General features: G+C 45.7%; 1 protein-coding gene across 1 annotated transcript; it reads left to right on the forward strand.

Moving 5' to 3' along the window:
- The first annotated feature begins 22,562 nt into the window (after positions 1-22,562).
- On the forward strand, positions 22,563-23,727 carry LOC136474509 (ethylene-responsive transcription factor TINY-like). Its single transcript, XM_066472077.1, has one exon. It carries the CDS (start codon positions 22,563-22,565, stop codon positions 23,349-23,351), a length of 789 nt encoding a protein of 262 aa, XP_066328174.1. The 3' UTR covers positions 23,352-23,727.
- The last annotated feature ends 1,342 nt before the right edge of the window (positions 23,728-25,069 follow it).

Genomic DNA, 25,069 nt, shown 5'->3' on the forward strand with positions numbered 1-25,069 from the left:
CGAATACAGAAAGGTTCCAGAGCGGTGAAATTACGACCGGACGTGTCCGGTGGCATGTGACCGGACGCTGGAAGCGTCCGATCAGTTGATCGTGGCTCTAACGGTCAGGACGACCGGATGTGTCCGATTAGGACAACCTGAGCGTCCGGTCAGTAGCAGAAAAATAGAATTTCATCCCCAACGGCTACTTTCTTAGTGGGGCTTATAAATAGACCCCCCAACCGGCCATTTGAGGTGAGTGGAGCTGAGGAAACATATCTAGGATGTTGGTACACCATTTTAGCGATCTCAACTTGCACAGTGCTTAGTGTTTCATTAGGTGATTAGCATATGTGCTTTGCGAAGTGCTTAGGTTGATTAGACCACCACTTATACGCTTGCTCTAGGTTTAGGCCTAATGTTTAGTGGGGTTTGCAAACCTCTTACTACCTGGTGCTTGCGCGCACCATTGTTGTACATCGGAGGAGCTTGTAGTCTTGCGAGATCACACCAACCGCGTTTATGGTGTGGCCGCCACCGTGTACTAGAGGGAACAAGGCCCACGGCGTTTCGGCCGAAAGCTTGATAGTAAAGACGGCGGGGAGCATCAGGGAGAGGCTTGCCGGAAGGTACGTCGGAGACCCACTTGCGCGTGGGGAAGGCCCGAGGCTATCCACGGAGTTACCTGACCGGGAGCTTGGCCCATGCGAGGGATTACTTGCGAGGGGCTCCAACGAAGACTAGGGAGAAGCTTGCGTGTTTCTCGATACCTCGGTAAAAATACCAGAGTCGTCGACGGGAGTTTGCATATCTCTACCTTGCTCTTTAGCTTCCGCATTTACATTGTTTACATTACTCCTTTTGCGGTAGAGATAGCAATACACTAGCAAAATCGTAGTTGCACATTTAGATAGTTTATCTTTTGCATAGGTTTTGCTAAGGTTAGAAAAGAGACCATAGTTTAAAATCGGAATTTTAAGTTGCCTAGTTCACCTCCCTCTTAGACGTCACAGTCCCCTGCACTAATGATCCCAAAGCTTACGAAAAACGCCATACATTATTAGATATTCTTATTTATTTATTAATAATCTAATGATAAAGTTCATCTAGAAGAAAATAGAATCACAGCAAACAAAAATTCTAGTTCAGATTAGAAAAAAAAAGATTAAATAACAAGCATTATAGTACAATTAAGAATCCGTACTAATCTCCCCTGTTACCGAAGACGACATATTTCATGACAGCCAGCTGATATTTTTTTTCCTCCTACTAGACAAAATTTTGGTCCAACATGCACGAGCAACTTTGGCTATAAAATGGCTTTCTTTTGTGAGAGATGCATACATATGATTTGTTAAAGGTTATTTTATCAGATCATTATTTAGCTACTCCTACTTCATTAATTGCTAGGAATTTGATAATCATATTCTTTCGGTCAAGAAAAATGGACCCGAGCTCTAACATCCTCATCAATTCATAACACGTACGTAGCACTCGAAATTAAGATCAACGGCTCGTGTAGCCAGTGCAAGCATATATACGAGAGAATGATGGCTTGGCGAAAGAGAGAATGATGGCATGGCGAAAAGGCAAGGCCAACAACTTCAAATTCTACACGACAACATATATATACGCAGCGCATTTTAATCACGAGGAAAAAAAAAGAGCGCTATTAATGGCTTAAGATTCAAGAGGCGTAGCTGAAGGAATATGCACCGTTGGCGTTTTGTTTGTGCCGAGTGGGCAGTGGCCAGTGGCCAGCAGTGCCCACGTCCGGGCCCGGGCCCTGGGCGGGCGGCTGTCCCTGTCTGATTTGGGCATCCAAAGAAAGAAAGAAAGAAAGCAGCTGGCTGGCTGGTATTCACGGTAGGTGAGACGTAGTGTGCCATTCCCCGGCGGCGTTCAATAACTCAATCGCGCGTCATTAACCTAGGTATAGTTGCAAATTATTTGGTCTTGGACCATCGTCGACTACTGCGTCACCAAATTGACCGCTGCTGCATGCACTGCCTTGCAGACTTAGGCCCTGTTCAAATGTTGTAGGATTAAGAAACCATAGCATCGAGAAACTATAGTTTTAGAACTTGTCGATGTGCAAAACTATGGTTTAGAAAAAATAGCATGGAGTGAAGTTTTTAATACTTCAAAAAAGACTACAGCTATTGTAATGCCGTGGTATTCAAAACCCTGAAATTTGTTGCATCAAACACTTCATGTCACTTTATTAAAACTAAAATACTTCACAAAAAAGATGGTATTTTTTAAAAACTCAAAATATATTTTGCATCCAAACAGAATGTGGTATGGCTGTACGTGTCTCTACACAGGAGAAGGTCATTGCAGTCTTGCAGACAGACATCTGATTGATCTACGTACGAGCTCATCTCATGAGGCCCGGGATCCTAATGTTTATTTGAACTCAATAATGATGCCTGATTTATGCATTGATGATTGATGACTACATCTAACGGCCCCTGGTAATTAAGAAGATTATCTGGCGGTCCATGCAAAGGATCGCGCCGTCTCATCGTCCTCTTTCACTTTAGCTACGACAATCCGTATGGAAAAGCACTAGCCACAGGATGTAAAGCGAGAGCATTTACATTTATATTTATTGTTTTTTGTCTGAGAACAAAGTGTGCGCGTTAAAAGAAGGATGACACGTAATTATCCACGCCACTTTTGCTACGCCACATACACGGCCTACATGTATGGCCTAAAAACGGAGATCCATCGACTGCTTCAATTCAGCTTCTTCCATGCAACAACCACACACACCGGCGTGCATGGGAAACGTGGACTACGACCCTCTGATGGATACGTACAGTACCAGTAACACGTACTGCTGCGTACCGTCGACGACCCTACACGTACAGTAGCACAGTACATGTATGCTGTACAGTACACAGCGGCCATATGCCGGCCGGCCTTGTGGCGTGGTCGTTCCACACAACTGCTGCTGCAGAAGCAGAGAGCCGTCGCGTCCGCATCGGACGACAGTGCCCATGCTGTACGCTGACGCTGCCCATCAAGCCGGGTGACCTCCTTGACGCATAGCTTTGGCAGCAGCGTACCGGCCATGGACCGATCGACGTGCTAACCACCGTGCTCCGTGCAATGCTACACCTGGCAAACCAAGCTTTCTGCGGACTGCTACCGCTTGATGGACGCTTCTTCGAATTAATATGCGGTTACACTGCTCGATCGATCGAATGCATGCGTGCCAATTATTGGTTACTTAACTCGTGCTGGTCTTAGTTTAAGTTCGGCGAGGCAGTAGTTTAGTGATGCGAGGCACATGAGGGGGATTTGTTTAGGGTTTAGTCACTTAGCTAGTCAGTGTTCATGTGAGGCTAGGGGCTATGGCTAGCCAGCACCAGCTAGCTTTGGAAAAGGCGTTTAAGCACTGATGATGCGCTTTGGGCGAGATTAAACAAAGGAATTGGTGGGGCTAAGTTGTTTATATGTATGCAAATCGCGAGGGGCGCGCGCCATCACGATTAAACAAAGGGGCTTCTTTTTCCTCCAGCAGCTCGCCGATCGGTGAGCTGGGATACATGTATTCATGTCGAGCGCCTGGCTCCTCTTTTCTATTCGCGTGGAATGGCGATACGGGCATCTCAAAATACGGGATCTGGTCAGGGAATCGATCCCGTCGTGCAGCTACAGTGTCCTTCCGCCCTCGGGATTGCTCTTAATTAAGCAATGCTAGCTGCATAATGTAGACTAAGGACGATTCTAAGACACATGCGTGCTGAGAGTGAGAGCTGCAATGGGAGTTGATTCATGATCCAATTGCCTTTTACTACTAATCACATGCATCGAGCTTCTGCATACAGTGATGCAACATGTACTTAGCGGTGCTTTTTCCATCGGTGTACTGCAGTAGGCCGTGTTTAGTTCCAAACCCAAATTCCTAAAAAGTGCTACAGTAGCCATCACATCGAATCTTGCGATACGTGCATGGAGCATTAAATGTAGACGAAAAAAAAACTAATTGCACAGTTTGGTTCGAAATCGCGAGACGAACGTTTTGAGCCTAATTGGTCATGATCACTAATTGCCAAATAAAAACGAAAATGCTACAGTAGCCCAAATTCTAAAATTCGGCCAACTAAACACGGGCGTAGTTTGCATTATTGCAAGTCTGCCCATAGAGCGAGCAAGATCCAAATCGCTGCACGAGCCTAATTTAGTGCTCCTAGTAGGTCATGATACTAGCTGTCCAGAGAACAGAAGTCGGTCCTGGTACTGGTTCTACGACAGCTCGCAAGCTGCTGCAAGTTTGCAACTTCCAACCAGTCCAATGGCGTCCGCATAGGTATCATGCGGACGAACTGTTGATGTAAGCTTCCCGCTTTGCATGCTGCACGTACACAGCCGATCTATGGGTCATAATCTCTTGAGATGACTTGACTCTTGAGTTCTGATGAGCTCACAACAACCTTTAGGGTTCCATGTGTCGTGTGTGTGGTCTGTGTGGTGCTGGTGCACGCCTGATTTCCTAGGCGAGGACACAATTTAGGACGTGGATGAATTCTGTTGGACCTTGGGAGACTCTAAGTTTTACCACCGTTTAGAAGAATATTCTTAACCCTTCATAATAAGTGGAGTATAAAGTGTTTGCATGCCTTCGGACAAATGTGACCCACGTTTGGTATTTTTACTGATTCGGAATTGCAAAGAAGCACGTTACCTTTTCTTTATCGGTGTATACTTTAATTTTTATATAAATACACTCAAAAGAGTGCCTCACATCTAATATATCTCAAGAAAAACAAAGAATGATATAAAAGAAGGACAACAAGACACAAAATAATCTAAAAAAAATAAGAGTACACCAAAGACCAAATCAATCGTCTTCTTTCTTCGGTCGTTCAGTGCATTGCCAGACCTCGAAGATCGCATTGAAAAGATAGCAAAGAAAATAGACACTTACAAACACCCTCGCCAAATAAGACATTGAAGACCACAAAAATGCACTCATCGCTGACAATAGACCTGAGCATTTTGCGGGACCGCGTCGGGTTCAGGCCGGGCCGGAAAAAAGTCCAGTTATTTCGGGCCAAAAAAGTCCTACCCATACCGTCCCACTGGACAAATCGGGCCTATTTTTTGGGCCAAGCCCGGGCCTGAGCGGGCCACCCGCGCATTTTACAGTGTAAAATAGCTAAAAATAGTACGGCCGGGCGGGCGCCAAGAATTTTTTTTCTAGACAGCGTGATATGTGCCCAGGCCCTGTCCAGTAAGGTTCGTGGATGGTCCAAAACCCGTTGGGCACGGGTCGGGCCCATGGGCCGGGCTCGATTTGCTCAAGAGTCTAGCTGACAACGAGATCTAGTATGCATTGAAAAAACATCGGCCGGAGGAACCCTCTAAGAAACATAGACTTACAATCCTTTACCACAGTTAGGGACTCTTGTTGGCTTCCTGGCCTCTGCTTTGACCATTTTACTCCTAGTCTCAAACATTTTTTATAACATACTGGCCCTGGAACACAACTCCCATGACAAATAGTATGACTATGAAACAACTTTGAAGGAAAATCTAACATAACATTTGTAAATGTTCAATCCGAATCTACTCAACAATAACAATTGGTACTTCATTTAAAACATATTTTGGCTTTTCTAAATATGTAGTTTTTGCTATCACCACATCGGATTAGCCCGTCACTGTCGGGTCTAAATCTGGTATAACTCCCGGAATTGGGTCCAGCAGTGAGTTCTAGATCCAGAAGTGATAAGTGATAAAAATGTATTTTGCAACTCAATACCTCAACGTTCATGTTCTCTTAAGCGTCCATACCAGCAGAGGTACATGACATGTGACTATACACAAGTGATGCTATTCTTTTATATTATACATTTGACAATCTAAAAGATCTCAAATAAAAGTTGTTAACTGCAAAATTATAGATTTTGTTGACTTTGTCTCACCATTTGACATTGTTAACCATCTCAAATCCGATCCGAGAATTTATATTGAATATTTATATACGTAAACCATCTCAAATTAAAAAGTTATCAACTTTGATGACGAACTATTTATACTATTTCATAATTATTTAATGTTCAATTCACAAAGATCTGGTTTAGTGAGTATTTTGTTACTGCGTGAAGTACATGGGTGTTTTTTTTACCTGCATGGAATTTACCAAGTTTTAGTTATCCATTGAAGTTCAGCAATATTTTGTTATTGCATGAAAATTACTACCTAGCTTATGTTTGAGACACTATGGCATGAAGTAGAGTGCATGGATTTTGTTTTTTTTTTTCTCGAATACGCAAAAGATTTGCGCGTCATTGTATTAAGAAGAAGAGTTTAACCATACAAACGACGCGTCGAGTGCCCTAGGAGGTCGACAACGACAGCTTGAGGCTGGACCGTCCTAGCATGCAGACTGAAACTTCGATATTACACAAATGGTATACAACAGATAAAATCATTACAGCGCAACCTAAGAGGTGGCCTTGCGTCTCCGGTGCTGCTTGCTCGAGCCTTTCCCGGCATCTGCGAAGAGCGCGTCCAATGCTTCTATGTTGGACAACGTCAGCTTACCCTCGAAGAGCCTCTCGTAGGCCTTCTGTCTTGACACGCTTGGCGTTGATTGAGCTGTGATGTAGCCCCTTGCATAACAAGGACCTCACCTCGTTTGGAAGCCGGAACTCGAGAGAGGCTCTAAGCCGCCAGCCGCTTGCTCCACGCGGAAGCGCTCGCTTAGCAGGTGACGGTTGCTTCAAAGGCTGGTGAATTAGCGGAGAGTCGCGCTTCTTTAGCACTCGCTTGGTGAAGCTCTTGAGGGCTTGAGGTGGCGTGCGGCGGAGTTGTCGCTATCGTCGACCGGATGGTCATCCTGCGGCGGCGTACTGAGCAGTCCGCTTTCTCCATGGTCTCGGCTGGACATGAAACCATTGAGTATTTGTTTATGGATGTTTGTCACATTACTTGCATTGTAAAGTTGGATTAGGCAAACAATGAGTAGTGCCACAAGAGTGAAGTTGTATGCTATGAACAACTAACGTGCATGACATGCATTCATGCTCAAAACAAATGTTTGTGTGTGTATTCTGTATTTTTTTTATAACAATAAGGGCATGTGTAGGGACACTCTATTATCCCTACCGGCGTGTAATTTGTCAATTGGCGCTGGAATGGATACTCTTATTCCTACCATAGAGTATTCCTAGTGACACATAATTAGCGTCGGTAGGGATAATACTTATGGGTTGGTAGTGTAACTAGAACAGATGACTAATCCTATTTGTGTTATCTATCTACTGCACTTCAAATTCCAAATTATAAGACAATTTGACTTTTCTAAATACATTGCTTTTAGAGTTAAATGCACTAGCGGCCTTCAAACTTATAAGAGTGTGTCAATTAGGTTGATAAACTTTGAGAATGCATTTTTGATGTGGCATGCCAACATGACATGTTTTTTTACATTTAATCCCTCTCCTTCCCTCTTCACACACAATGAATTGTTGTTTCCCTCATCTCTCGTGCCGACCCCAGCTCGTCTGACGCCACGTCTGTCCACGGGATGCAATCGCCATGAGAGAAGAGGGAAGCAAGAAGAAGAAAGGATCTAGTCGTGAGAGAAGAGGAATGATGTGCGCTTAAATTTAGAAAAATATGCCACACTGGTATTACCACATCAGCAAGAAACATCCACGTGGCTGGCATGGACTTGTAATGCACCACTTAACAAGTTTAGGGATCCAAGAATGCATTTTTAAAGTTTGTGGACCTAAGTGACACACCCTTACAAGTCCGAGGGCTACTGGTGTATTTAACTCTTGCTTTTACTATATATCTAGATATAGTGTATATGTAAGTAGAAAAGATATGTATCTAGAAACAGAAATGCTACAGTGCGGGCGTCCGATCATCCATCCAAATGCCCTGCTTCATGGGTCAGTGCACTACCAGCCCAATAGGCATGTTTCCCTTTACCTTCATTCTTTCACCGTTTCTCAAAATAAAAAAGACGACGACATTCCCAACTAGCTCGGCCATCATAGCATTTTCTACCACCCACCTTCTCCAACAGCGACCACCTGCTTCCTCCGCCCCGAAGCCCTCGCTCGCCTCCGCGACGCCAGATTGCACCGCTGGAGTCACACCTGCCGCTCACCGCTGTCCTCATCGCTGGAGTCAGCGTCCTCCTCGTCACCTCCTCCTGCGGCTAGAGACCACGAGGGTGTCATGGTCGTGCCATACTTCATGCTCGCATCGAGGCTCTGCATGCCTCGGTGCCCCTAGCGGAAGAAGCTTGCGGCAGCCAAGCCCGTGGTGCTCTTCACTCCGCCACCTCCCAGCCCCGATCTGCCCATTGAGGCAGTTATCGAGTTCCTTAACGCGCCTGACATGGTGGTCGCCTCCCACTAGAGTGTCGCGCCTGACATGTTGCAAGCATATGTTTCAGATATTCTAGGGATATGTTGCAAAAGTAGATTGGGATGTTGCATATGTTGCAAAGTGTTCTAGAGGCATGTTGCAAGTTTTTTAGAGGCATGTTGCAAGCTTTTGTTCAAAATATTTCATGTTGCAAGCGTTTTTTATCTGGATGATACATATGTTTCACACATATGTTGCAAGAGTATGTTCAAAATGTTTCAGTTGTTTCAGTCTTATGTTGCAATAAGTGTTTTCATATTGCATATTGCAAATGTTTTATCTGGATGTTGCATATGTTTCACACACATGTTGCAAGTGTATGTTCCAAAAGTTTCATATGCTTTAGACGTATGTTGCATTCAAGTGTTCCATGTTGCAAGTGTTTCGTGTTTCAGAGGTATGTTCAGAGAGTCTTTGGGGGCATTGCCCAAATGTTGTGGGAAGGGGAGCGGCGAGCCGGGGGCCGGCGGATGGGGGGCGCGACGCGCCTAGGATCTTCGAGGATAACTTATCTAGAACAAACTTTAGATGATATGCTAGCTTGGCTCTGAAGGTGTACAAAGGAAGTAATAAACAACTGTCATGAGAATTGTACTTCTAATTATAATTAATTAAAAGAAACAACATATGGCCATTAATTGTCAGATCTCAAGTTTTTGGCCCTGTTTGCCTCACTGAAAAGACAAGCTAAAAAGTATTATTCGCTAATTTATTGTGAGAGAAAAACATTGTTCCTTCACTGAAAAAGTACGGCTCATAAGACAAGTTTTTGTTTTTTGAGGTCAACTTCGGGGGGGGGATCAGAACGGATCCCCACCTGCATCCCATTCCACAGATACCCGGGAGAACCCGGATGGTGAAAGGCAAAGCCTTGCACAATTTACAACAGAGGGTTACATGTTTGGGGGGCGTTTAGATTACACAGAGAGTGCTAATGTCCAACTGTTGGCCATAGCTTCTTCTTTTCTCGGGATGCGGCAGCTTCAGTTCTTGATAGACTCCTTGCACGCCGAGGTGAGGCGATGAAAGGTCCTTGTGTGGTTTTGGTAATTGAGTGACAACCTAGGTGAACTAATTGTGTTTATGTGAGATACATAGGTGATTAGTTCATAGGTACATGTGTGTGAGCAACATATGCCATGAAGGTGAAAATGGCTTGGAGATGTTGCAAAGCTCACACATGTGATGATGAAGGAGCTCATTGCAAATGAGACATGACATTGAGTCATGTGATCAAGGTGGAGAAGATCAAGACATGACTTGGCTTGATGGATTGGTTGCAAGCGTGAAGGGCAAGTTGAAGGCTTTGGAGCGATGGACCGCGTGGCGGTGAAGCTTAAGCAAGACTTGGCACCGATGGATGAAGGCAACGGTGAAAAGCAAGTGAAGTCAAGATCGATGAACCAATATGATCACGTGATGATATGAAGTGGATCATATCATTGTTGATCATGTTGGTGCATGTGTTGCATCAACATTGGAGGAGATGGAATGGAATGCGTAAGGCAAAGGTATAACCTAGGGCATTTCATTTCACCGGTCATAGGTGTGTAGAGAAGTTTATGATCGGGTTTAGGATAGATGGTCGTACTATGAAGAGGGGCAAACTTGTTTGCATATCGGTCATCTAGTGTCACTCGAGTGATCTAACATTGCATCGTCGCTAGGATTGAGTGGCGTGGCAAGTTGAGTGGCTAATCCTTTAGAAAATGATTGTGAAAATGCTAACACACATACACATGGTGGTGTACACTTAGTGGTGTTAGCACATTTGCAAAGGAGATGAAGTTGGAGTTGATGTGGATCAACTCGGCGAAGTAACGGAGGTCACTGTGAGTGACCGGACGCTGGTCGCGTGGTGACCGGGCGCTGGGGTCCTACGTCCGGTCAGTAGCAGCAGTGAGTGCGCGGTCTCGGTCTTCGACTGGACACTGGCGCTAAAAGCGATCGGACGCTAGTTGGGTGCGTCCGGTCATGCTAACATGGTAGCATAGAGAAGAGGAGAAGGACCGGACGCTGATGCTGCGTCTGATCGTGATCGACCAAACGTGTCCGGTCGTGATTTCTCGGTTCTAGAAGGTTACTGGAAGTGACCGAACGCTGAGGTCCTACATCTGGTCATTCACTGTGCACCGTCCAGTCACAACTAACCGTTGAGATTGGGCGCTCAGTAGTTGAATGGAGGCGACACATGGCGAGCATCCATTGACCGAATGCTGGGGTCCTACGTCCGGTCGATCTGACCAGAGCGTCCAGTCAACCCAAAAAACGCCCAGTGAAGGGGTAACGACTAGTTTAGCCCGTGGGGCTATAAATAGAAGGGTGTCTCGGCCATGGCTGGTGTCGAGCACCTTGAGGGACTTTGTGTCTATGCTTGAGAGTGCATAGGAGCCCTCCATCTCACATATGCTTGATAGTGATCATCCGATTATGTGAGAGAGCGATTCTACTGTGATTGCATCGTGAGGTTGCATCGAGTGGCACTAGGTGATCGAGTTGCAAGCCGGTGGTGCTTGTTACTCTTGGAGGTTGCCACTCCTAGATGGCTTGGTGGTGGTCTCCGTCGAAGCCCGCAAGAAGTTTGTACGGTGCTCCGGAGAAGAGCTTTGTGAGGGGCATTGTGCTCGCCCCGCGGGAGCCGTGAAGAGCAACTCTAGTAGAGCAAGACGCGAAGGGCGACAAGTGGTCTGGCCGGGTCAAGTGCTAGAGCTTGTGGTAAGCACTCCACGTGGGAGAGTGTGACTTGTGGGTCACCACTAGCAAGAGGACCGGCGGCAACCTTGGAGCTTGTCTCAACGGGGACGTAGCGTGTTGGTAAGAATGTGAACCTCGGGAGAAAATCACCGTGTCAACCTTGTTCTTCCTGTTGGTTTACAATCCCCTTACACAAGCTTGTGATTACTCTTATCTACATTGTGCTTGTGTAGTTGCTCTTGTAATTAGTTAGCTTGTGTAGCTCACTAGTTACCTTCTTGCTTGTATAGTATAGAAGTAGCTCCCTTACGTGGCTAATTTGGTTTGTGTAACCTTGTTAGTCACATTGCTTAGTTTGTGTAGCTAAGCATTTGCGCTCTCTAATTTGGTATTGGTTGCCTTGTTATTGAGCATTGCTAGTGAGCTTAGTTGGCTTTGTGCTTTTGCTTACTAGCATGTGTAGGAGCTCCACCGTTGCTTGAAGTACTAGTGGCATATGTTTGTGTGACCTTGCTTCTAGAATTGGTTAAGTGAGTTCTAGATAGCCCGGCACCTTTGTTGCTTAACTAGTATCTTTGGAAGGTGCTAGTGAACATAGACAGAGGGGTGTAGTCTTGGCAAGATCGATAGTTTTAATTCCACACTTATTTCGGTTAGCCGACGTAATTAATTTTAGAAAGGACTATTCACCCCCTCTCTAGTCCGCCATCTTGACCTTACAAGTGGTATCAGAGCTAGGTCTCTCATTTGTGGTCTTCACCGACCCAAGAGGATGACAGCTTATGGGCTAGATATTGATTGTCTATATATTTTTTATGGCACACACTTTACACGGTGGAAAAATTGGATGACATGCAATTTTAAGTTCATTTCCCCCCAAATGTGGTGGATCGTAGATGTGGGCTTTTCTCATGCGTTGGATAAAAAGAATGCAACTAAAGCGCAAAAGAAATGCCTACATCTCGATTCCCAAGCTACTAACATTTTCTATTAATCCATGAAAGATAACATATTTGGGGAGATTATGTACATGAAGACCGCCCATAATATTTGGTTGTACCTCAACTTAATATATGGGAGTGTCTCTAATGATGAGGATGATGAGCCCAAGGAGGCACATGTGTGTGTTGAGCATGACCACAATTTGGTGATTGTGGAAGATTGCTCCACCTCATGGTCAAGTGATGATGATGATCACACCACAAGATCACTTGACAAGGTTGATGACAATGCCACAAGTGTTGCAAATGATGATGCTATCCCATGCACACTTGATGGTGATATTGGTTCATGCTCAAGCTATGATGATGATGCCACTACAAGCTCTACAACTACACCACATTGTCTCATGTCACAAGGTGACTCTAAGGTATTAAATGATAGTGTGGTTGATCATATTGATTCATATGATGAGCTTGTGAGTAGACTTGCTAGCATGGCCATGTCTTTAGAAAATGAAAAAGCTAAAACCGAGAAATTGAAAAATGAAAACTCTCTTCTAAAGAACACATGTGAACAATAAAAGCATCTACTTTATGTTACTACTTGTTCACATGAGGAGCTAAAATTGGCTCATGAGGAACTTAGTGTTGCTCATGATAACCTAGTACAACACCATGCTTTTCTCACTAGGGAGCTTTCCAATGGAAAAACTAAAACTAGTGAGAGCTCATCACATGGGTCAATTGATCAATCACATATATGGTTGCTAACCCTTGTGATATAGGCAAGAAGCATGTATCCACCTCTTGTGATGATTTATTAGATATGCCATGCTCTTCATATATAGATGCTTGTTCTACTTCTATGTCTTGTGAGACTAACCTTTTGAAGGACAACAATGAGCTAAATGAACAAGTGAAGAAATTGAGCAACAAGTTAGAGAGGTGCTACAACTCTCAAGTCACCTTTGAGCACATGTTGAAGACTCAAAGAAACTATGGTGACAAGTGTGGCCTTGGCTTCAAGAAGAAGATGACAAAGGGCGAAATAAAGAGAGAAAGAAAGATGAAGAAGCTACACCAAAGAAAACTCTCTCATACCATGTGCTACCGGTGTCATGAAGCAGGACACCTTGCAAATGGTTGCCCTAACATTGAGAAGCTCAAGAAGATAAAAGAAGAAGAGAGGCTCAAGCATGTGAAGTGCTTCAAGTGTCGCACTTGGGGTCACCTTACCTCAATATGCCCAACCAAGCAATTGGTGAAGCAACTAGAAGAGCCTCAACCAAAGCCATAAGTTGAGCAAGATAAAACACCCCAAGAGCAAATCAAGATCAACCATGAAAATGGTAGTGATTTGATGATAAAGAAGAATAAAACAAGAAGGGGTGGAAAGGCAAGGCAAGGCATACAATGCAAACTCAAGATGCCAAGATGATGAGCAAGAATGAAGATGAGAAGAAAGATTATGCTCACATCAAGTGCTTCAAGTGTGGAAGTACGTGACACTTTGTCTCTAAGTGTCCTACCAAGCTTAAGAAGAAGGCTCAAGCAATCCATAAGAGGCAAGGCAATGAGAAGCACCACATGAGCAAGGAAGAGAAGGGTCAAGCAAAGAGAAAGTGCTACTCATGCCGGGAAAGGGGACACATGGCACATTCATCTCCCCTAGGTGATATTTCTAAGCCTATTTCAATTGTTAATAATAATGTGCTTAGGAAGGATGGTAATGGTACCTCTATGGTTACTATTGCAATACATCCCGCTGCTCATACTAAGGATATACCTAAGTATGTTGCTCCTAACTTGAGAGGACCCAAACTAGTTTGGGTACCATCAAAAAGTGGATGATTGATTGTAGGTACCATCGGCATTAGAGACTTGATTCAATTGATTTCATATTGATCATCGTATATTGAATCAAATTATGAAGCTTAGTGCACATCCAAACCCAATGCTAAGTGAAAATTGAGTGAAGTCTAAGTGCTATCAACATACAAGTGTTATAATTCAAGTTGTTGGTGATTCATTGGATATATTTGATGGCTTGCAAATAATTGAGTTGAAGCTTGCTAGTTGAATGATCGTGAGCTAGCCAAGGTATATCTCTTGTTGATCATTCCATTTGGGTGCATATGAGTTGATTTAATTGGATAAATATGCAATGTTGCTTGCTATGAGATGATTGAATGAATAATTGATTAGTAGTCAAGTTTGGATTGATTTGTGTTGGATAAGTTCATAAGATGACTTTTAGTAAGTGGTTTGAATGTATATATGTCTTATGGAAGTATTCAAACAAGTTAGTTTCAAGTTTGATTCATATTTGATGAAGTATAGCTCCATTGTTGAAATATGTCCTATATTGCAAAATCTGAGCTAGCTGTGATCTTAGCCATGTTTGAGTGATCAAAACTTATTGGATTGGCATGAAAATTAGTGTATATGCTCTAGACTTATGGTATGAGATTATGTAGAAATTTCATGACAATTGGATAAGAAATTCTTAGGTTTTGGAGTAGTTCTTGTCGGCTATAGTGCAGCAGTTTTCAGCATGTAGCAGTGATAGAAGAATTGAAATCTGGTAGAAATCTAGAAGTCAAACAAATCTCAAATTTTTACAGATGCTAGATAACTTAGTAAAGCACATCTCCACCAAATTTTGTGATAGTTGGATTTGTACTTTGGGAGATATGCTTATTTATTTGAAGGGTACAGAATCTGCTAGAAAAGTAACAAATATTGGATTGATCTAGAGTCACTTTGATTGAAAGGTCCTTAAGTTGGAAACATGTTTACAAATGTTTGAGGTACCTAGGTTTGGTTTTGAGATGATCTAGAAGCATGACAAGTAAAGAGTACAAGGCCATTTGATTGTGGAGTGTACTTTGCACACTTTTGATACTCAAGATGAAAATCAAGATCAAACTCAAGTTGAAGAAGAAGTTTAAGTTCTAGATATGATTGGAGATCATTTGGTAGAAAGAAAAGGACTTAAACAAGTAGAAAGAAAAGGACTTAAACAAGGAATCAAGGTTACTCATCAAGTTAAGTCCATCACTTGGATCAATCAATCAAGCTATTTCAAATGAGTATCAAGAATGGTTCTTTAGAAAAAGGTCACTTCTTCCTAGTGTAGGGGCTTGCCGCCTATGAGTAGGTAAACCAAGTGTGGTACTTGAAAGGCTAACATATAAGTGGTGATCCGAGAGATATTTGAGATGCTTAGTTGAAGCAATCAAAAGGGTTGATCAAGAAAAGCAAGCAACACCCAAAAGAGAGCTAGTCATGATATTTCAAGTGGTATTCCAAATAGTTCTCTCATGCAACCAAAGATCAAAAGATGAAGCAAACCAACCACAACAAGAAAGTGCACTTGACCATAAGTGGTATTCATTTCATATGGATGAAGAATGGAGTTCAAAATGATATCTATTGGTCTTCACCAAGCTTATAATTGGACTTCACATTGCTATTGGAGTAATGAATTGGAATCTATATGACTATCCTCTACTTCAACATAGCAAAGGTATCAATGTAATGTGCATGATCATTTCATCCCTTACTAGTATGCGGTTAGTGCATATAGTACATGCTTCATAGCATCATGCATAACAAATGAAAGGTTTAAATTCATAGCCTACCACTATTGCTTGAATAATTACTTGATCTAGTGGTTAGTATATGAATTTGTTCATGAGATAGAGAACCTAAGTACTTGAGTTAATTTGGATTGCTAACAAGTGACAAGTACAACATTGCCAAGATAACCCTTGCAAGAGGTGTGAAGAAGCTTGTCATTGGTTCAAACCGGACTTGGAAGCTTAGGCAAATCAATTTAGTTCAAGTCAACCATAAAAGCTCATGATAGTGATAAGAGTACAAGCACAAGACAACAATGCAAATGGATATCTAGTTTGTTTGTTAGAAGTGGTATCTAGACTCAAGTAGTTCATTAAGAATCTACAAGTGATGTCTAGATCAACTCACAAGTGATATCCTAAAAGTGGTACTCATGAAGATAGCAAAAGTTCAAGAAACGGCTTTTATTGATAAATCTAACAAGTGGTTCCATACTAGAAAATGCTTTCAAGTGGTATCACATCTACACGTGGTATCAATCATGCAAGACGATGGTTCCACAAGTGATCCTCAACTTTAAGTGATCATCAAATGAAGAATGCATCCCTCACCTACAAGAGCTTAAGTGTATCAAATGGATGACCCATGCTATCACATAGGGGGAGGTGTCACACAAATTGATATCAAGATCAAAGATCCAAAGATCCTATGTGTGATATCTCAAGAAGCCCTACACAAGATACAAGTGATACAAGTTACAAGTGGTATCTACAAGTGGTGTATTTCCAACAATCAAGAGATGTCCATAAAAAATGCAAGATTCAAGCCTCAACCATCTACCCCAAATGCATACCTTTGCATCAATGAGAAGAACACCTTTTATAGAAATTGATGACAAAGGGGAAAAATTGTACAAAGATATGATTGAACAAGGGGGAGAGATAAGTTATGAAAGCTTAGATTGAGAGGTTGGACATGAACATAGACAAAGAGGGAGCAACATTGAAGAAAAAAGATGGATTAAAATTCTTGGACAAGAGAAGCACACAAGTAGGGGGAGCATGCTCATGAACTTTGATTGATTGCATTTATTATGTGCATATTCATGTACTTGCTTGCATTGCATAAGTTCTTAAATTCAATATGCATGCTTGTGTGATGTATGCTAGTTGTAAAATTTGATTGATGAAATAAAAACTAGTATGCATAGGATGATAGCTAGACACTTGATATGCTTTTCAAGTAATGCTAGTACCTTGTTTTTAATGTTGATCTCACAAGGTATCTAGTGCTTTTTATTTCTAAGTGTTATCTAGCTAACCATGGTGCTAAGGATGAACTTAAAGGTGCAACTCCGATTGGTATCACACTTCAAAGGTTTACTCTATACACCTTAGCATCATTTGGTAGTAATTACTCTCCCACATTTCCAATCTATGCATATGTGCGAGCTTCAAATAAAAAACTCTAGCACATATGTAGGGTGAGCTAATACTACCATTTCGGGTTTGTGGTACTTGTCCAAAATCATTTTCACATGGTAAAATTGCTTGGGCAAGCAACATGAATCCAAAAGAGCTTAATTTTCTTATCTTTGTAGAGTTGTCATCAATTACCAAAAATGGAGAGATTGAAAATTCCTTGTGTGGTTTTGGTAATTGAGTGACAACCTAGGTGGACTAATTGTGTTTATGTGAGATATACATGTGATTAGTCCACAGGTACATGTGTGTGAGCAACATATGCTATAAAGGTGAAAATGGCATGGAGATGTTGCAAAGCTCACACATGTGATGATGAAGGAGCTCATTGCAAATGAGACCTAACATTGAGTCATGTGATCAAGGTGGAGAAGATCAAGACATGACTTGGCTTGATGGACCAGTTGCAAGCGTGAAGGGCAAGTTGGAGGCTTTGGAGCGATGGACCGCGTGACGGTGAAGCTTAAGCAAGACTTGCCACCGATGGATGAAGGCAACAGTGAAAAGCAAGTGAAGTCAAGATCGATGAACCAATATGATCACGTGATGATATGAAGTGGATCATGTCATTGTTGATCATGTTGGTGCATATGTTGCATCAACATTAGAGGAGATGGAATGGAATGCGCAAGGCAAAGGTATAACCTAGGGCATTTCATTTCACTGGCCATAGGTGTGTAGAGAAGTTTATGACCGGATTTAGGATAGATGGCCCTACTATCAAGAGGGGCAAACTTGTTTGCATATCGGTCATCTAGTGCCACTCAAGTGATCTAACATTGCATCGTTGCTAGGATTCAGTGGCGTGGCAAGTCGAGTGGCTAATCCTTTGGAAAAATGATTGTGAAAATGCTAACACACATACACATGGTGGTGTACACTTAGTGGTGTTGGCACATTTGCAAAGAAGATGAAGTTGGAGTTGATGTGGATCAACTCGGCGAAGTAACGGAGGTCACTGTGAGTGACCGGACGCTGGTCGCGTGGTGACCGGATGCTAGGGTCGTGCGTCCGGTCAGTAGCAGTAGTGAGTGCACGGTCTCGGTCTTCGACCGGACGCTGGCGCTGAAAGCAATCGGACGCTAGTTGGATGCGTCCGGTCATGCTGACGTGGTAGCACAAAGAAGAGGAGAAGGATCGGACGCTGATGTTGTGTCCGATCGTGACCGACCGGACGCGTCCGGTCGTGATTTCTCGCTTCTGGAAGCTTACTGGAAGTGACCGGATGCTGAGGTCCTACGTCCGGTCATTCACTGTGCACCGTCCAGTCACAACTAACCGTTGAGATTGGGCACTCAGTATTTGAACAGAGGCAACACGTGGTGAGCGTCCAACAACAGACGCTGGGGTCCTGCGTCCGGTCGATCTGACCAGAGCGTCCGGTCAACCCAAAAACGCCTAGTGAAGGGGTAACGGCTAGTTTAGCCCGAGGGGCTATAAATAGAAGGGTGCCTCGGCCATGGCTGGTGTTGAGCATCTCGGGGGACTTTGTGTCCATGCTTGAGAGTGCTTGGGAGCCCTCCATCTCACATATGCTTGATAGTGATCATCCGATTGTGTGAGAGAATGATTCTAGTGCGATTGCATCGTGAGGTTGCATCGAGTGGCACTAGGTGATTGAGTTGCAAGCCGGTGGTGCTTGTTACTCTTGGAGGTTGCCACCTCCTAGACGGCTTGGTGGTGGTCTCCGTCAAAGCCCGCAAGAAGCTTGTGCGGCCCAACTCGGCCCACGCAAGGCGTGGCCCATGCACACAAATGGACTGCGATGGGGGAGCCCCCGCGCACGCTGACCAACTTGCAAAAACACCCTCGTGTTCTCTGATAATACTACTAACACTATGTGCACTATTTCAACAGACTGACTTTGCAACAAAACCCTTGCTCCTTCTCTCCTTCGCAACGGAGAGGTCCTCGCCCTAGCCGCACACGCTGGCGCGGCGACCGATGGCACTGGCGACCCCCGCCAGCCAACCAGGACCTTCCCCGCCCTATCTAAGGGACCGGTGCGCACCTAGACGCTGACGCGAATCGATGGGCGGTGAAAACATGGGCCGGGACACCGTAGCAAGGCTTGGCCACATCGGCACGGATCATGCGGCAACGACAAAGGCGTTCCGGTGAGCCACCGCAACCACAAGGCGATAGGAGGGCAGACGAGCAATAACGACTCACTTGAGACCTATTCGTGGTGCTAGCTCGGCCGGAGCCAACCCGAGCGAAGCTGGCCACGTGCACACGGTGGGGGTGACCGGCGGCCGCAATGGCACAACCATGTCCATGACAAGGAGACAGCCTAGGGCTACGGCTAGCGTGCGCATGGCGCAAAGAGGCTTAGGGCGGAGCTAAAGGTGCAGTCAATTTTATCGGGGGCTCAGTGCGGCGTCTAACCACGACACGGGGGGATGGGTCTTAACGGCGCGGTGGTGGGCGCCGCTCCAAATTGGGTCTCGACTGAGCCGCAATCAAAGCGGGTGGGGTGGCCGGAGAGGGGTATGGTGGCAAAGCAGTGGCGCAATAAATGGTGGGAGCGACATCTCGCCCCAGGCGCACAGGCACGGCGCAGCAACAGCGGGGGCAGGGGTGCGGGCAGAGAGGGAATGGATGGCAGTGGGGACATGGCCACGACTCAACGTGGCTTGGCATGACGCTGATGGCGCGATGGGAACACCCCGCGGCAAAGCACAAGCCGACGGGCACACCCACACGGCCGGTGGCTCGGTTGCACGCGTGCGGAGCCCAGGCGAGCCAGAAACACAGCGCTGAGCGGGGCCGTGGCACAGTGATTGGCGCGCAGCAGCGCAGTGTGCGGAAGCACATGGTGCGGTGCAGGGCAGCGCGCAGCAAGGGGATGCGATGGCAGCGGCAGCAGAGACAGCAACGGGCGCGCAGCAGGCGGCCATGCACAGGGTGCACGTGCACCTACGCACCGGCACCATGACGTCGGGGCAGCGGGCGCAGGGACACATGGGCGCGACAGCTGGCATGGGGGCAGCAGCAGCGATGGCCAGCCGTGCGTGGCAGCGAGTGCATGCACTAGGTGCGCCAGGGCTGCGATGTTGAGCTCGCCCTAGCCCGGTGACTGCACTCAGACAGAGGAGGCAGCCGGAATAATGCATGCACAGTTTTTAAAGCGTGAAAAATTCCTAAACCGTTACTCCTACCTCCAAACCACCTCTTCCACCGCCAAGTTGGCACATAGGTCTACCAAACCGACCCCTTCACTCCATAACCCAATTCTCCTAAATAAATTGACAAACATGGTTATGTCAAGCTGTTCCCAACGTGAAATTTTCTCTAAGTCTTGAATCAACTCTATTTCAGCTTGCATTTCTAAGCTATTAGAAATACCACTTAGCCATATCGTTTTTCATTAGCAAGTATTTCATCACCCTCTACAATGTTTGCACTCCCAACTTTATTTCAATGCCACCTACATGTTCTATAGTGTTCTTGTTCAATAAAAATTCGTGAATATCCTTACTTGCTAATTTTCTCAGTCGTGAAATGACTTTTCGTTTAAATTACAATGCTTTACTTGTTCATATTATCACATGCAATAACATTTAAACATGATGCTTATGACATGTTTTATTAAGTGATTTACGGCGTAACATCCAGTGTGTTACAACGCGCGGCGGGCCGAAGTTCTTCCAGACAAAGGAGTAGGAGGCGTAGTCGTGGTCACCACGCTTCGAGGCTTTGTAGATGAGCCCCGACACCAGCCGGTGCCCTTCATCCTCGAAGAAGCAGGAGCGTTTGTCCGGTTCCAAGTCAAGTGTGACCTCCTGGAGCATCTAGGAGAGCTGATCAAGCTCCACCGATGCTTGGGGGGTCAGCCTGCGCTAGAACAGATCGCGTAGGTTCGCGTGCACGACGTCGCGCACTACCGTAGCGCGGGCGACGTAGTGGTTGTAGAGGGCCAGGAGACGATCGGCCAACGGCGCATCACCCAGCCAGCTAAGGCTAGATATCGAGCCAGCTCGGCTCATTTTGGCTCGGCTCGTTTTGGCTCGACTCGTTATGGCTCGTTATACAAACGAGCCAAAAGACTAGCTTGGCTCGGCTCGTTAGTGAGCTCGAGCTAGCTCGTTTGGCACGCGAGCCAAAACATAACACATCACATGCATATTAAAAATGAAATAAACAAAATACATATGAATTTTCAATGGAAAGTATGCTATCATCCATGATGATGATCATCCGTTTAGGGCAGAGGACTCATGTGTACATGATTCCGTGGGGTAGGCCGGTAGGGTGACCGGGTGAGGCTGTGGGGTCTATCGGTCTACGGTTTTAGTGTTGAATCGTGTTGGGCCATAGGTAGTGGGATATATGGACCGCTTAAAGTAGTATTGGTTAAGGTTTTACCATATTAGGCTAGGCCGAGGGATATACAGACCTATTGCGGTTGCTGTCAAGTGAATTACCTTAGCTCATTTTGGCTCGTGAGAGGCTCGCGAGCTCGCTCGAGCTGGCTCATTAATTAACAGAGCTGGCTCATTAATCAAAAATTCAAACGAGCCGAGCTCGAGCCGAGCCACTAACAAGCGAGTCGAGTGAGCTAGCGAGTTACGAGTTCTTCGTCCAAGCCTACAGCCAGCAGTCCTTCCAGAAGTCCGTGCTGCGCCCGTCCCCGATCGAGACCTTGGTGATGTGCTGGTACGCCGGGAGCAAGTCACGGAGCGCCGCCCAGTGCGTGCCGTGGAGCGCGCCACTCAGGTCCGCCTGGTTGACGTGCTCCGTGGCTTAGAGGGCCTAGGCCGACCCGTCCGGACGGTGAAGCCGGTGAAGAAGCTTGAGCAGCAAGCAGGCGTTCTAGGTGTCAATGCGCTTGATCCCCAGCCCGCCGTATTCCTTGTCCTTGCAGACGTCCTCCCAGGCAATGAGGCACTGCGCGCCGGAGGCCGTGTCCGTGCCCGTCCACAAGAACGCACGCCGGCGCGTGTCTAGTGTCTTGACGACTCCCGGCGGTAGCACCATGGCGCCCATGGCGTACGTCGGTAGGCCGCCCAGCACGGCGTTGATCAACACCACCCTGCCGGCTGTGCTTAGGACAGCTGGCGAGGTACCTGTCCACGTTGGCGAAGACAAGTTTTTGTGAAAACGAGATCTCATGGTTCTTGGTACTAACAGAGCTAGCTGGAAATTGCATCTTCCAATCTAATCACGTTTATTGCTGCTGAGATTGCCACCCAATACCCAGCAGTGTGAAGGTTCATCAGGTTGACCAAGTTAGCAACTCACTGCATGCCGCAGTAATACATGACCTTGGAGCAAAGCGCGTCTTAATACGCTGTCTAGCCTTTCTCTAATCTAAATCATTATATAATAGTACCACCTTGCAACTCGCACATCACATTTCTTTGGCGAATGCTGAAAATACTGTAGCCACTTTGACGAAGCGAAATTGTTAATTCCTCGCTGCTAGTATATAGCTCACTCGGTCACACTCGGAGCTCGTAGCAAAGTCATCACTCATCACATGAGCTTGCTTGTGACCGCCAGCTTTGCACAGTGTTCATCGCCCACCATGGAAGAAGAGCGAGCACTGTCCCCGGTGTCCGATGCCTGCACCACCTGCAGCAGCTCCGGCGGTACCGGCCCCAACTCCCCCGTCGCTTCGTCGTCGCAGTCTCTGGACGACACCAGCGGCGGCGGCGCCGGCGGCTCGAGCAGCCGGAAGCGGCCGCGCCGGGAGCTGAAGCACCCAACGTACCGCGGCGTGCGCATGCGCGCGTGGGGCAAGTGGGTGTCCGAGATCCGGGAGCCCCGCAAGAAGTCCCGCATCTGGCTGGGCACCTTCGACACCCCCGAGATGGCGGCGCGCGCGCACGACGTCGCCGCGCTCGCCATCAAGGGCCACGCCGCGCACCTCAACTTCCCGGAGATGTCCCACGAGCTGCCCCGCGCCGCATCGGCGGCCCCCGAGGACGTGCGTGCCGCGGCGGCGCTCGCGGCCGCGATGGAGATTGGGGAGAGCGTGGCGCCGCCCACGTCTAGCGATTCTAGCCACGGCGCCCGCAATGACGAGAGTGAAGAGCCGGCCGCATCAAGCTCCACCGGCAACGACGCCGACGACAGTGCCCAGAACGAAGAGCCGGCTGCGCCGCCGTCTGAGCATTCGATGCTGGCGGACGGGCACATCCTTGATCTCTCGCTCTTCGAGCTGCCGGACGTTCTACTCGAGTTCGGCTTCGCGCTGCCGCCGCCGTTGACGTCTTGTGGCTATGATTTGTCCTGGGACGAGCCGTTGCTGCTCTGGGAGCACTGACGAGCGACAGGGGGAACGCGACATGCATGCCATTGTGAAGTTAGATAGGTGTTGATGGTCCGCATACTGTTAGTAATCAGCATTGATCCGTTCTGTTCTTGCGTCAATCGTGATGCTAAAACTTACAGATGTCCGAGTGCAACATGATAGCAGATACATAGTTTATCGATTCACAGATTTGTAACCGCCCAATAAACTTCCTCAGCTGTAAACTTTCCAGCTTGTGATCAAGATTCCAGGACTTGCCATCCATGACACTGACATTTACTTTGGACATCTTTTTCCAAATGATAAAGTCACATGAACTGGCAGGTGATCCGCTCAAATTGTGTGGCAAGTGTATAGTTCAGTTTTTGTGCCACTTAGCTTGGACTCGTCACCCTTTTTTACTCCCATGTCTTACTCTAAAGTCAATGGCTTCATTACCGTTTATTGTCACTAGAAATAGTTGTTCCACCATGAGTGATTTGTGCTCTATACCTTTCTTAGTTGGTTTGTTAATTACGGACCCAAGCTCTGCTAACGTTCTATTTCATTGCCATATATCAAAGTTCTATGATTACCTCTACAAATTATGCACACACTTAAGCACACTCTAACCCTATGAGCACCTCGAGAAGGCTAGGCTGGATTGACAGATCTTGAGATTGACGAAGTCGCCACAGGCACCTCATTATCACAGACACGTGCCTACAATTGAAAGGATAGCAACATTAAATACTAGAATAAACTCTAGGAAAATGCAAGTGCCCCCATCAAGTTGAGGACTTAAACTCGGGTGTGAAAGTTTCACCACAAGGAATGACATAACCAGCTGAGCTACTTTTAGTTTGTATATCAAATCTCCTTTTACTCCAAGACAAAGATTCAATTACTTATCCAACATATATCAGAGAAGTTATTGTTTCAGTAATTGTATGTATTGGTAATAGAGAAATAGATATAATGGTATTTCTTTGGTTAATTTTTTGCATAACGTTAGTGGTGGATAGTTTGTCATCATGCAGGGGTACTTTAATTTATTTTTCTCTAATTTACACGGTAATTTTTAGGCCTTGAGAATTAACTTGGAGGCATCTTTTGTTGACTAATCTATATGGTAATAAACTAATAACAGGATTTGAATTTATTGTGTGGGGAATGCCACCTTTTTTTTTAAGAAACAGCTTGATAATTTATGTATGCCCAATGATCTTCTGCGCGGTTCATTGGGCCTGTTAATATTAGGTTGCTCAGTGCTCTGTTAACACAGAGAGAAAATGCGGCCGATGGGGACACTTCTGCTACTTTTAGTTAGGGAAAACTTCTCCAGAAATTAACGCTTCAATATACTCCGTATGTTGTGTCCTTGAGAGAGAAAAAAAAACAAGAAAACGCATAGCTAGCACGCTTGGTTCTAACTAGAGGGGGGACAGGACAGGACGCATGCTAGGATCACAAGGCTGTTTTTTGGGTTGGTATCATGCCTACAAGATAGGGTTGGTACTTAACAAGGGCATGGGTCACCACTCTCACCAAGATTAGGATCGGGGGTCCTAGCGTGGTGTCTGGACTATATGAGAATGTGATGATGGCATGCATGATGCAGGGTTGGTCCTGGAATATGAAACCGTGAGGGTCTAGATGCAATGCTCAAGGGAATTACCATGTGCAGTCCAATCTTCACATGCGCCTGTGATGTCTACGCATGGTTCAGGTGGATGTATGTGAGCGCGTTG

The sequence above is a fragment of the Miscanthus floridulus genome, chromosome 8 (genome assembly GCF_019320115.1).
Source record: "Miscanthus floridulus cultivar M001 chromosome 8, ASM1932011v1, whole genome shotgun sequence".
In the NCBI taxonomy this organism is placed as follows: Eukaryota; Viridiplantae; Streptophyta; class Magnoliopsida; order Poales; family Poaceae; genus Miscanthus; species Miscanthus floridulus.

Coding starts and splice junctions, on each gene's coding strand:
- LOC136474509 (XM_066472077.1), top strand. CDS start 22,563: ATGAGCTTGCTTGTGACCGCCAGCTTTGCACAGTGTTCATCGCCCACC.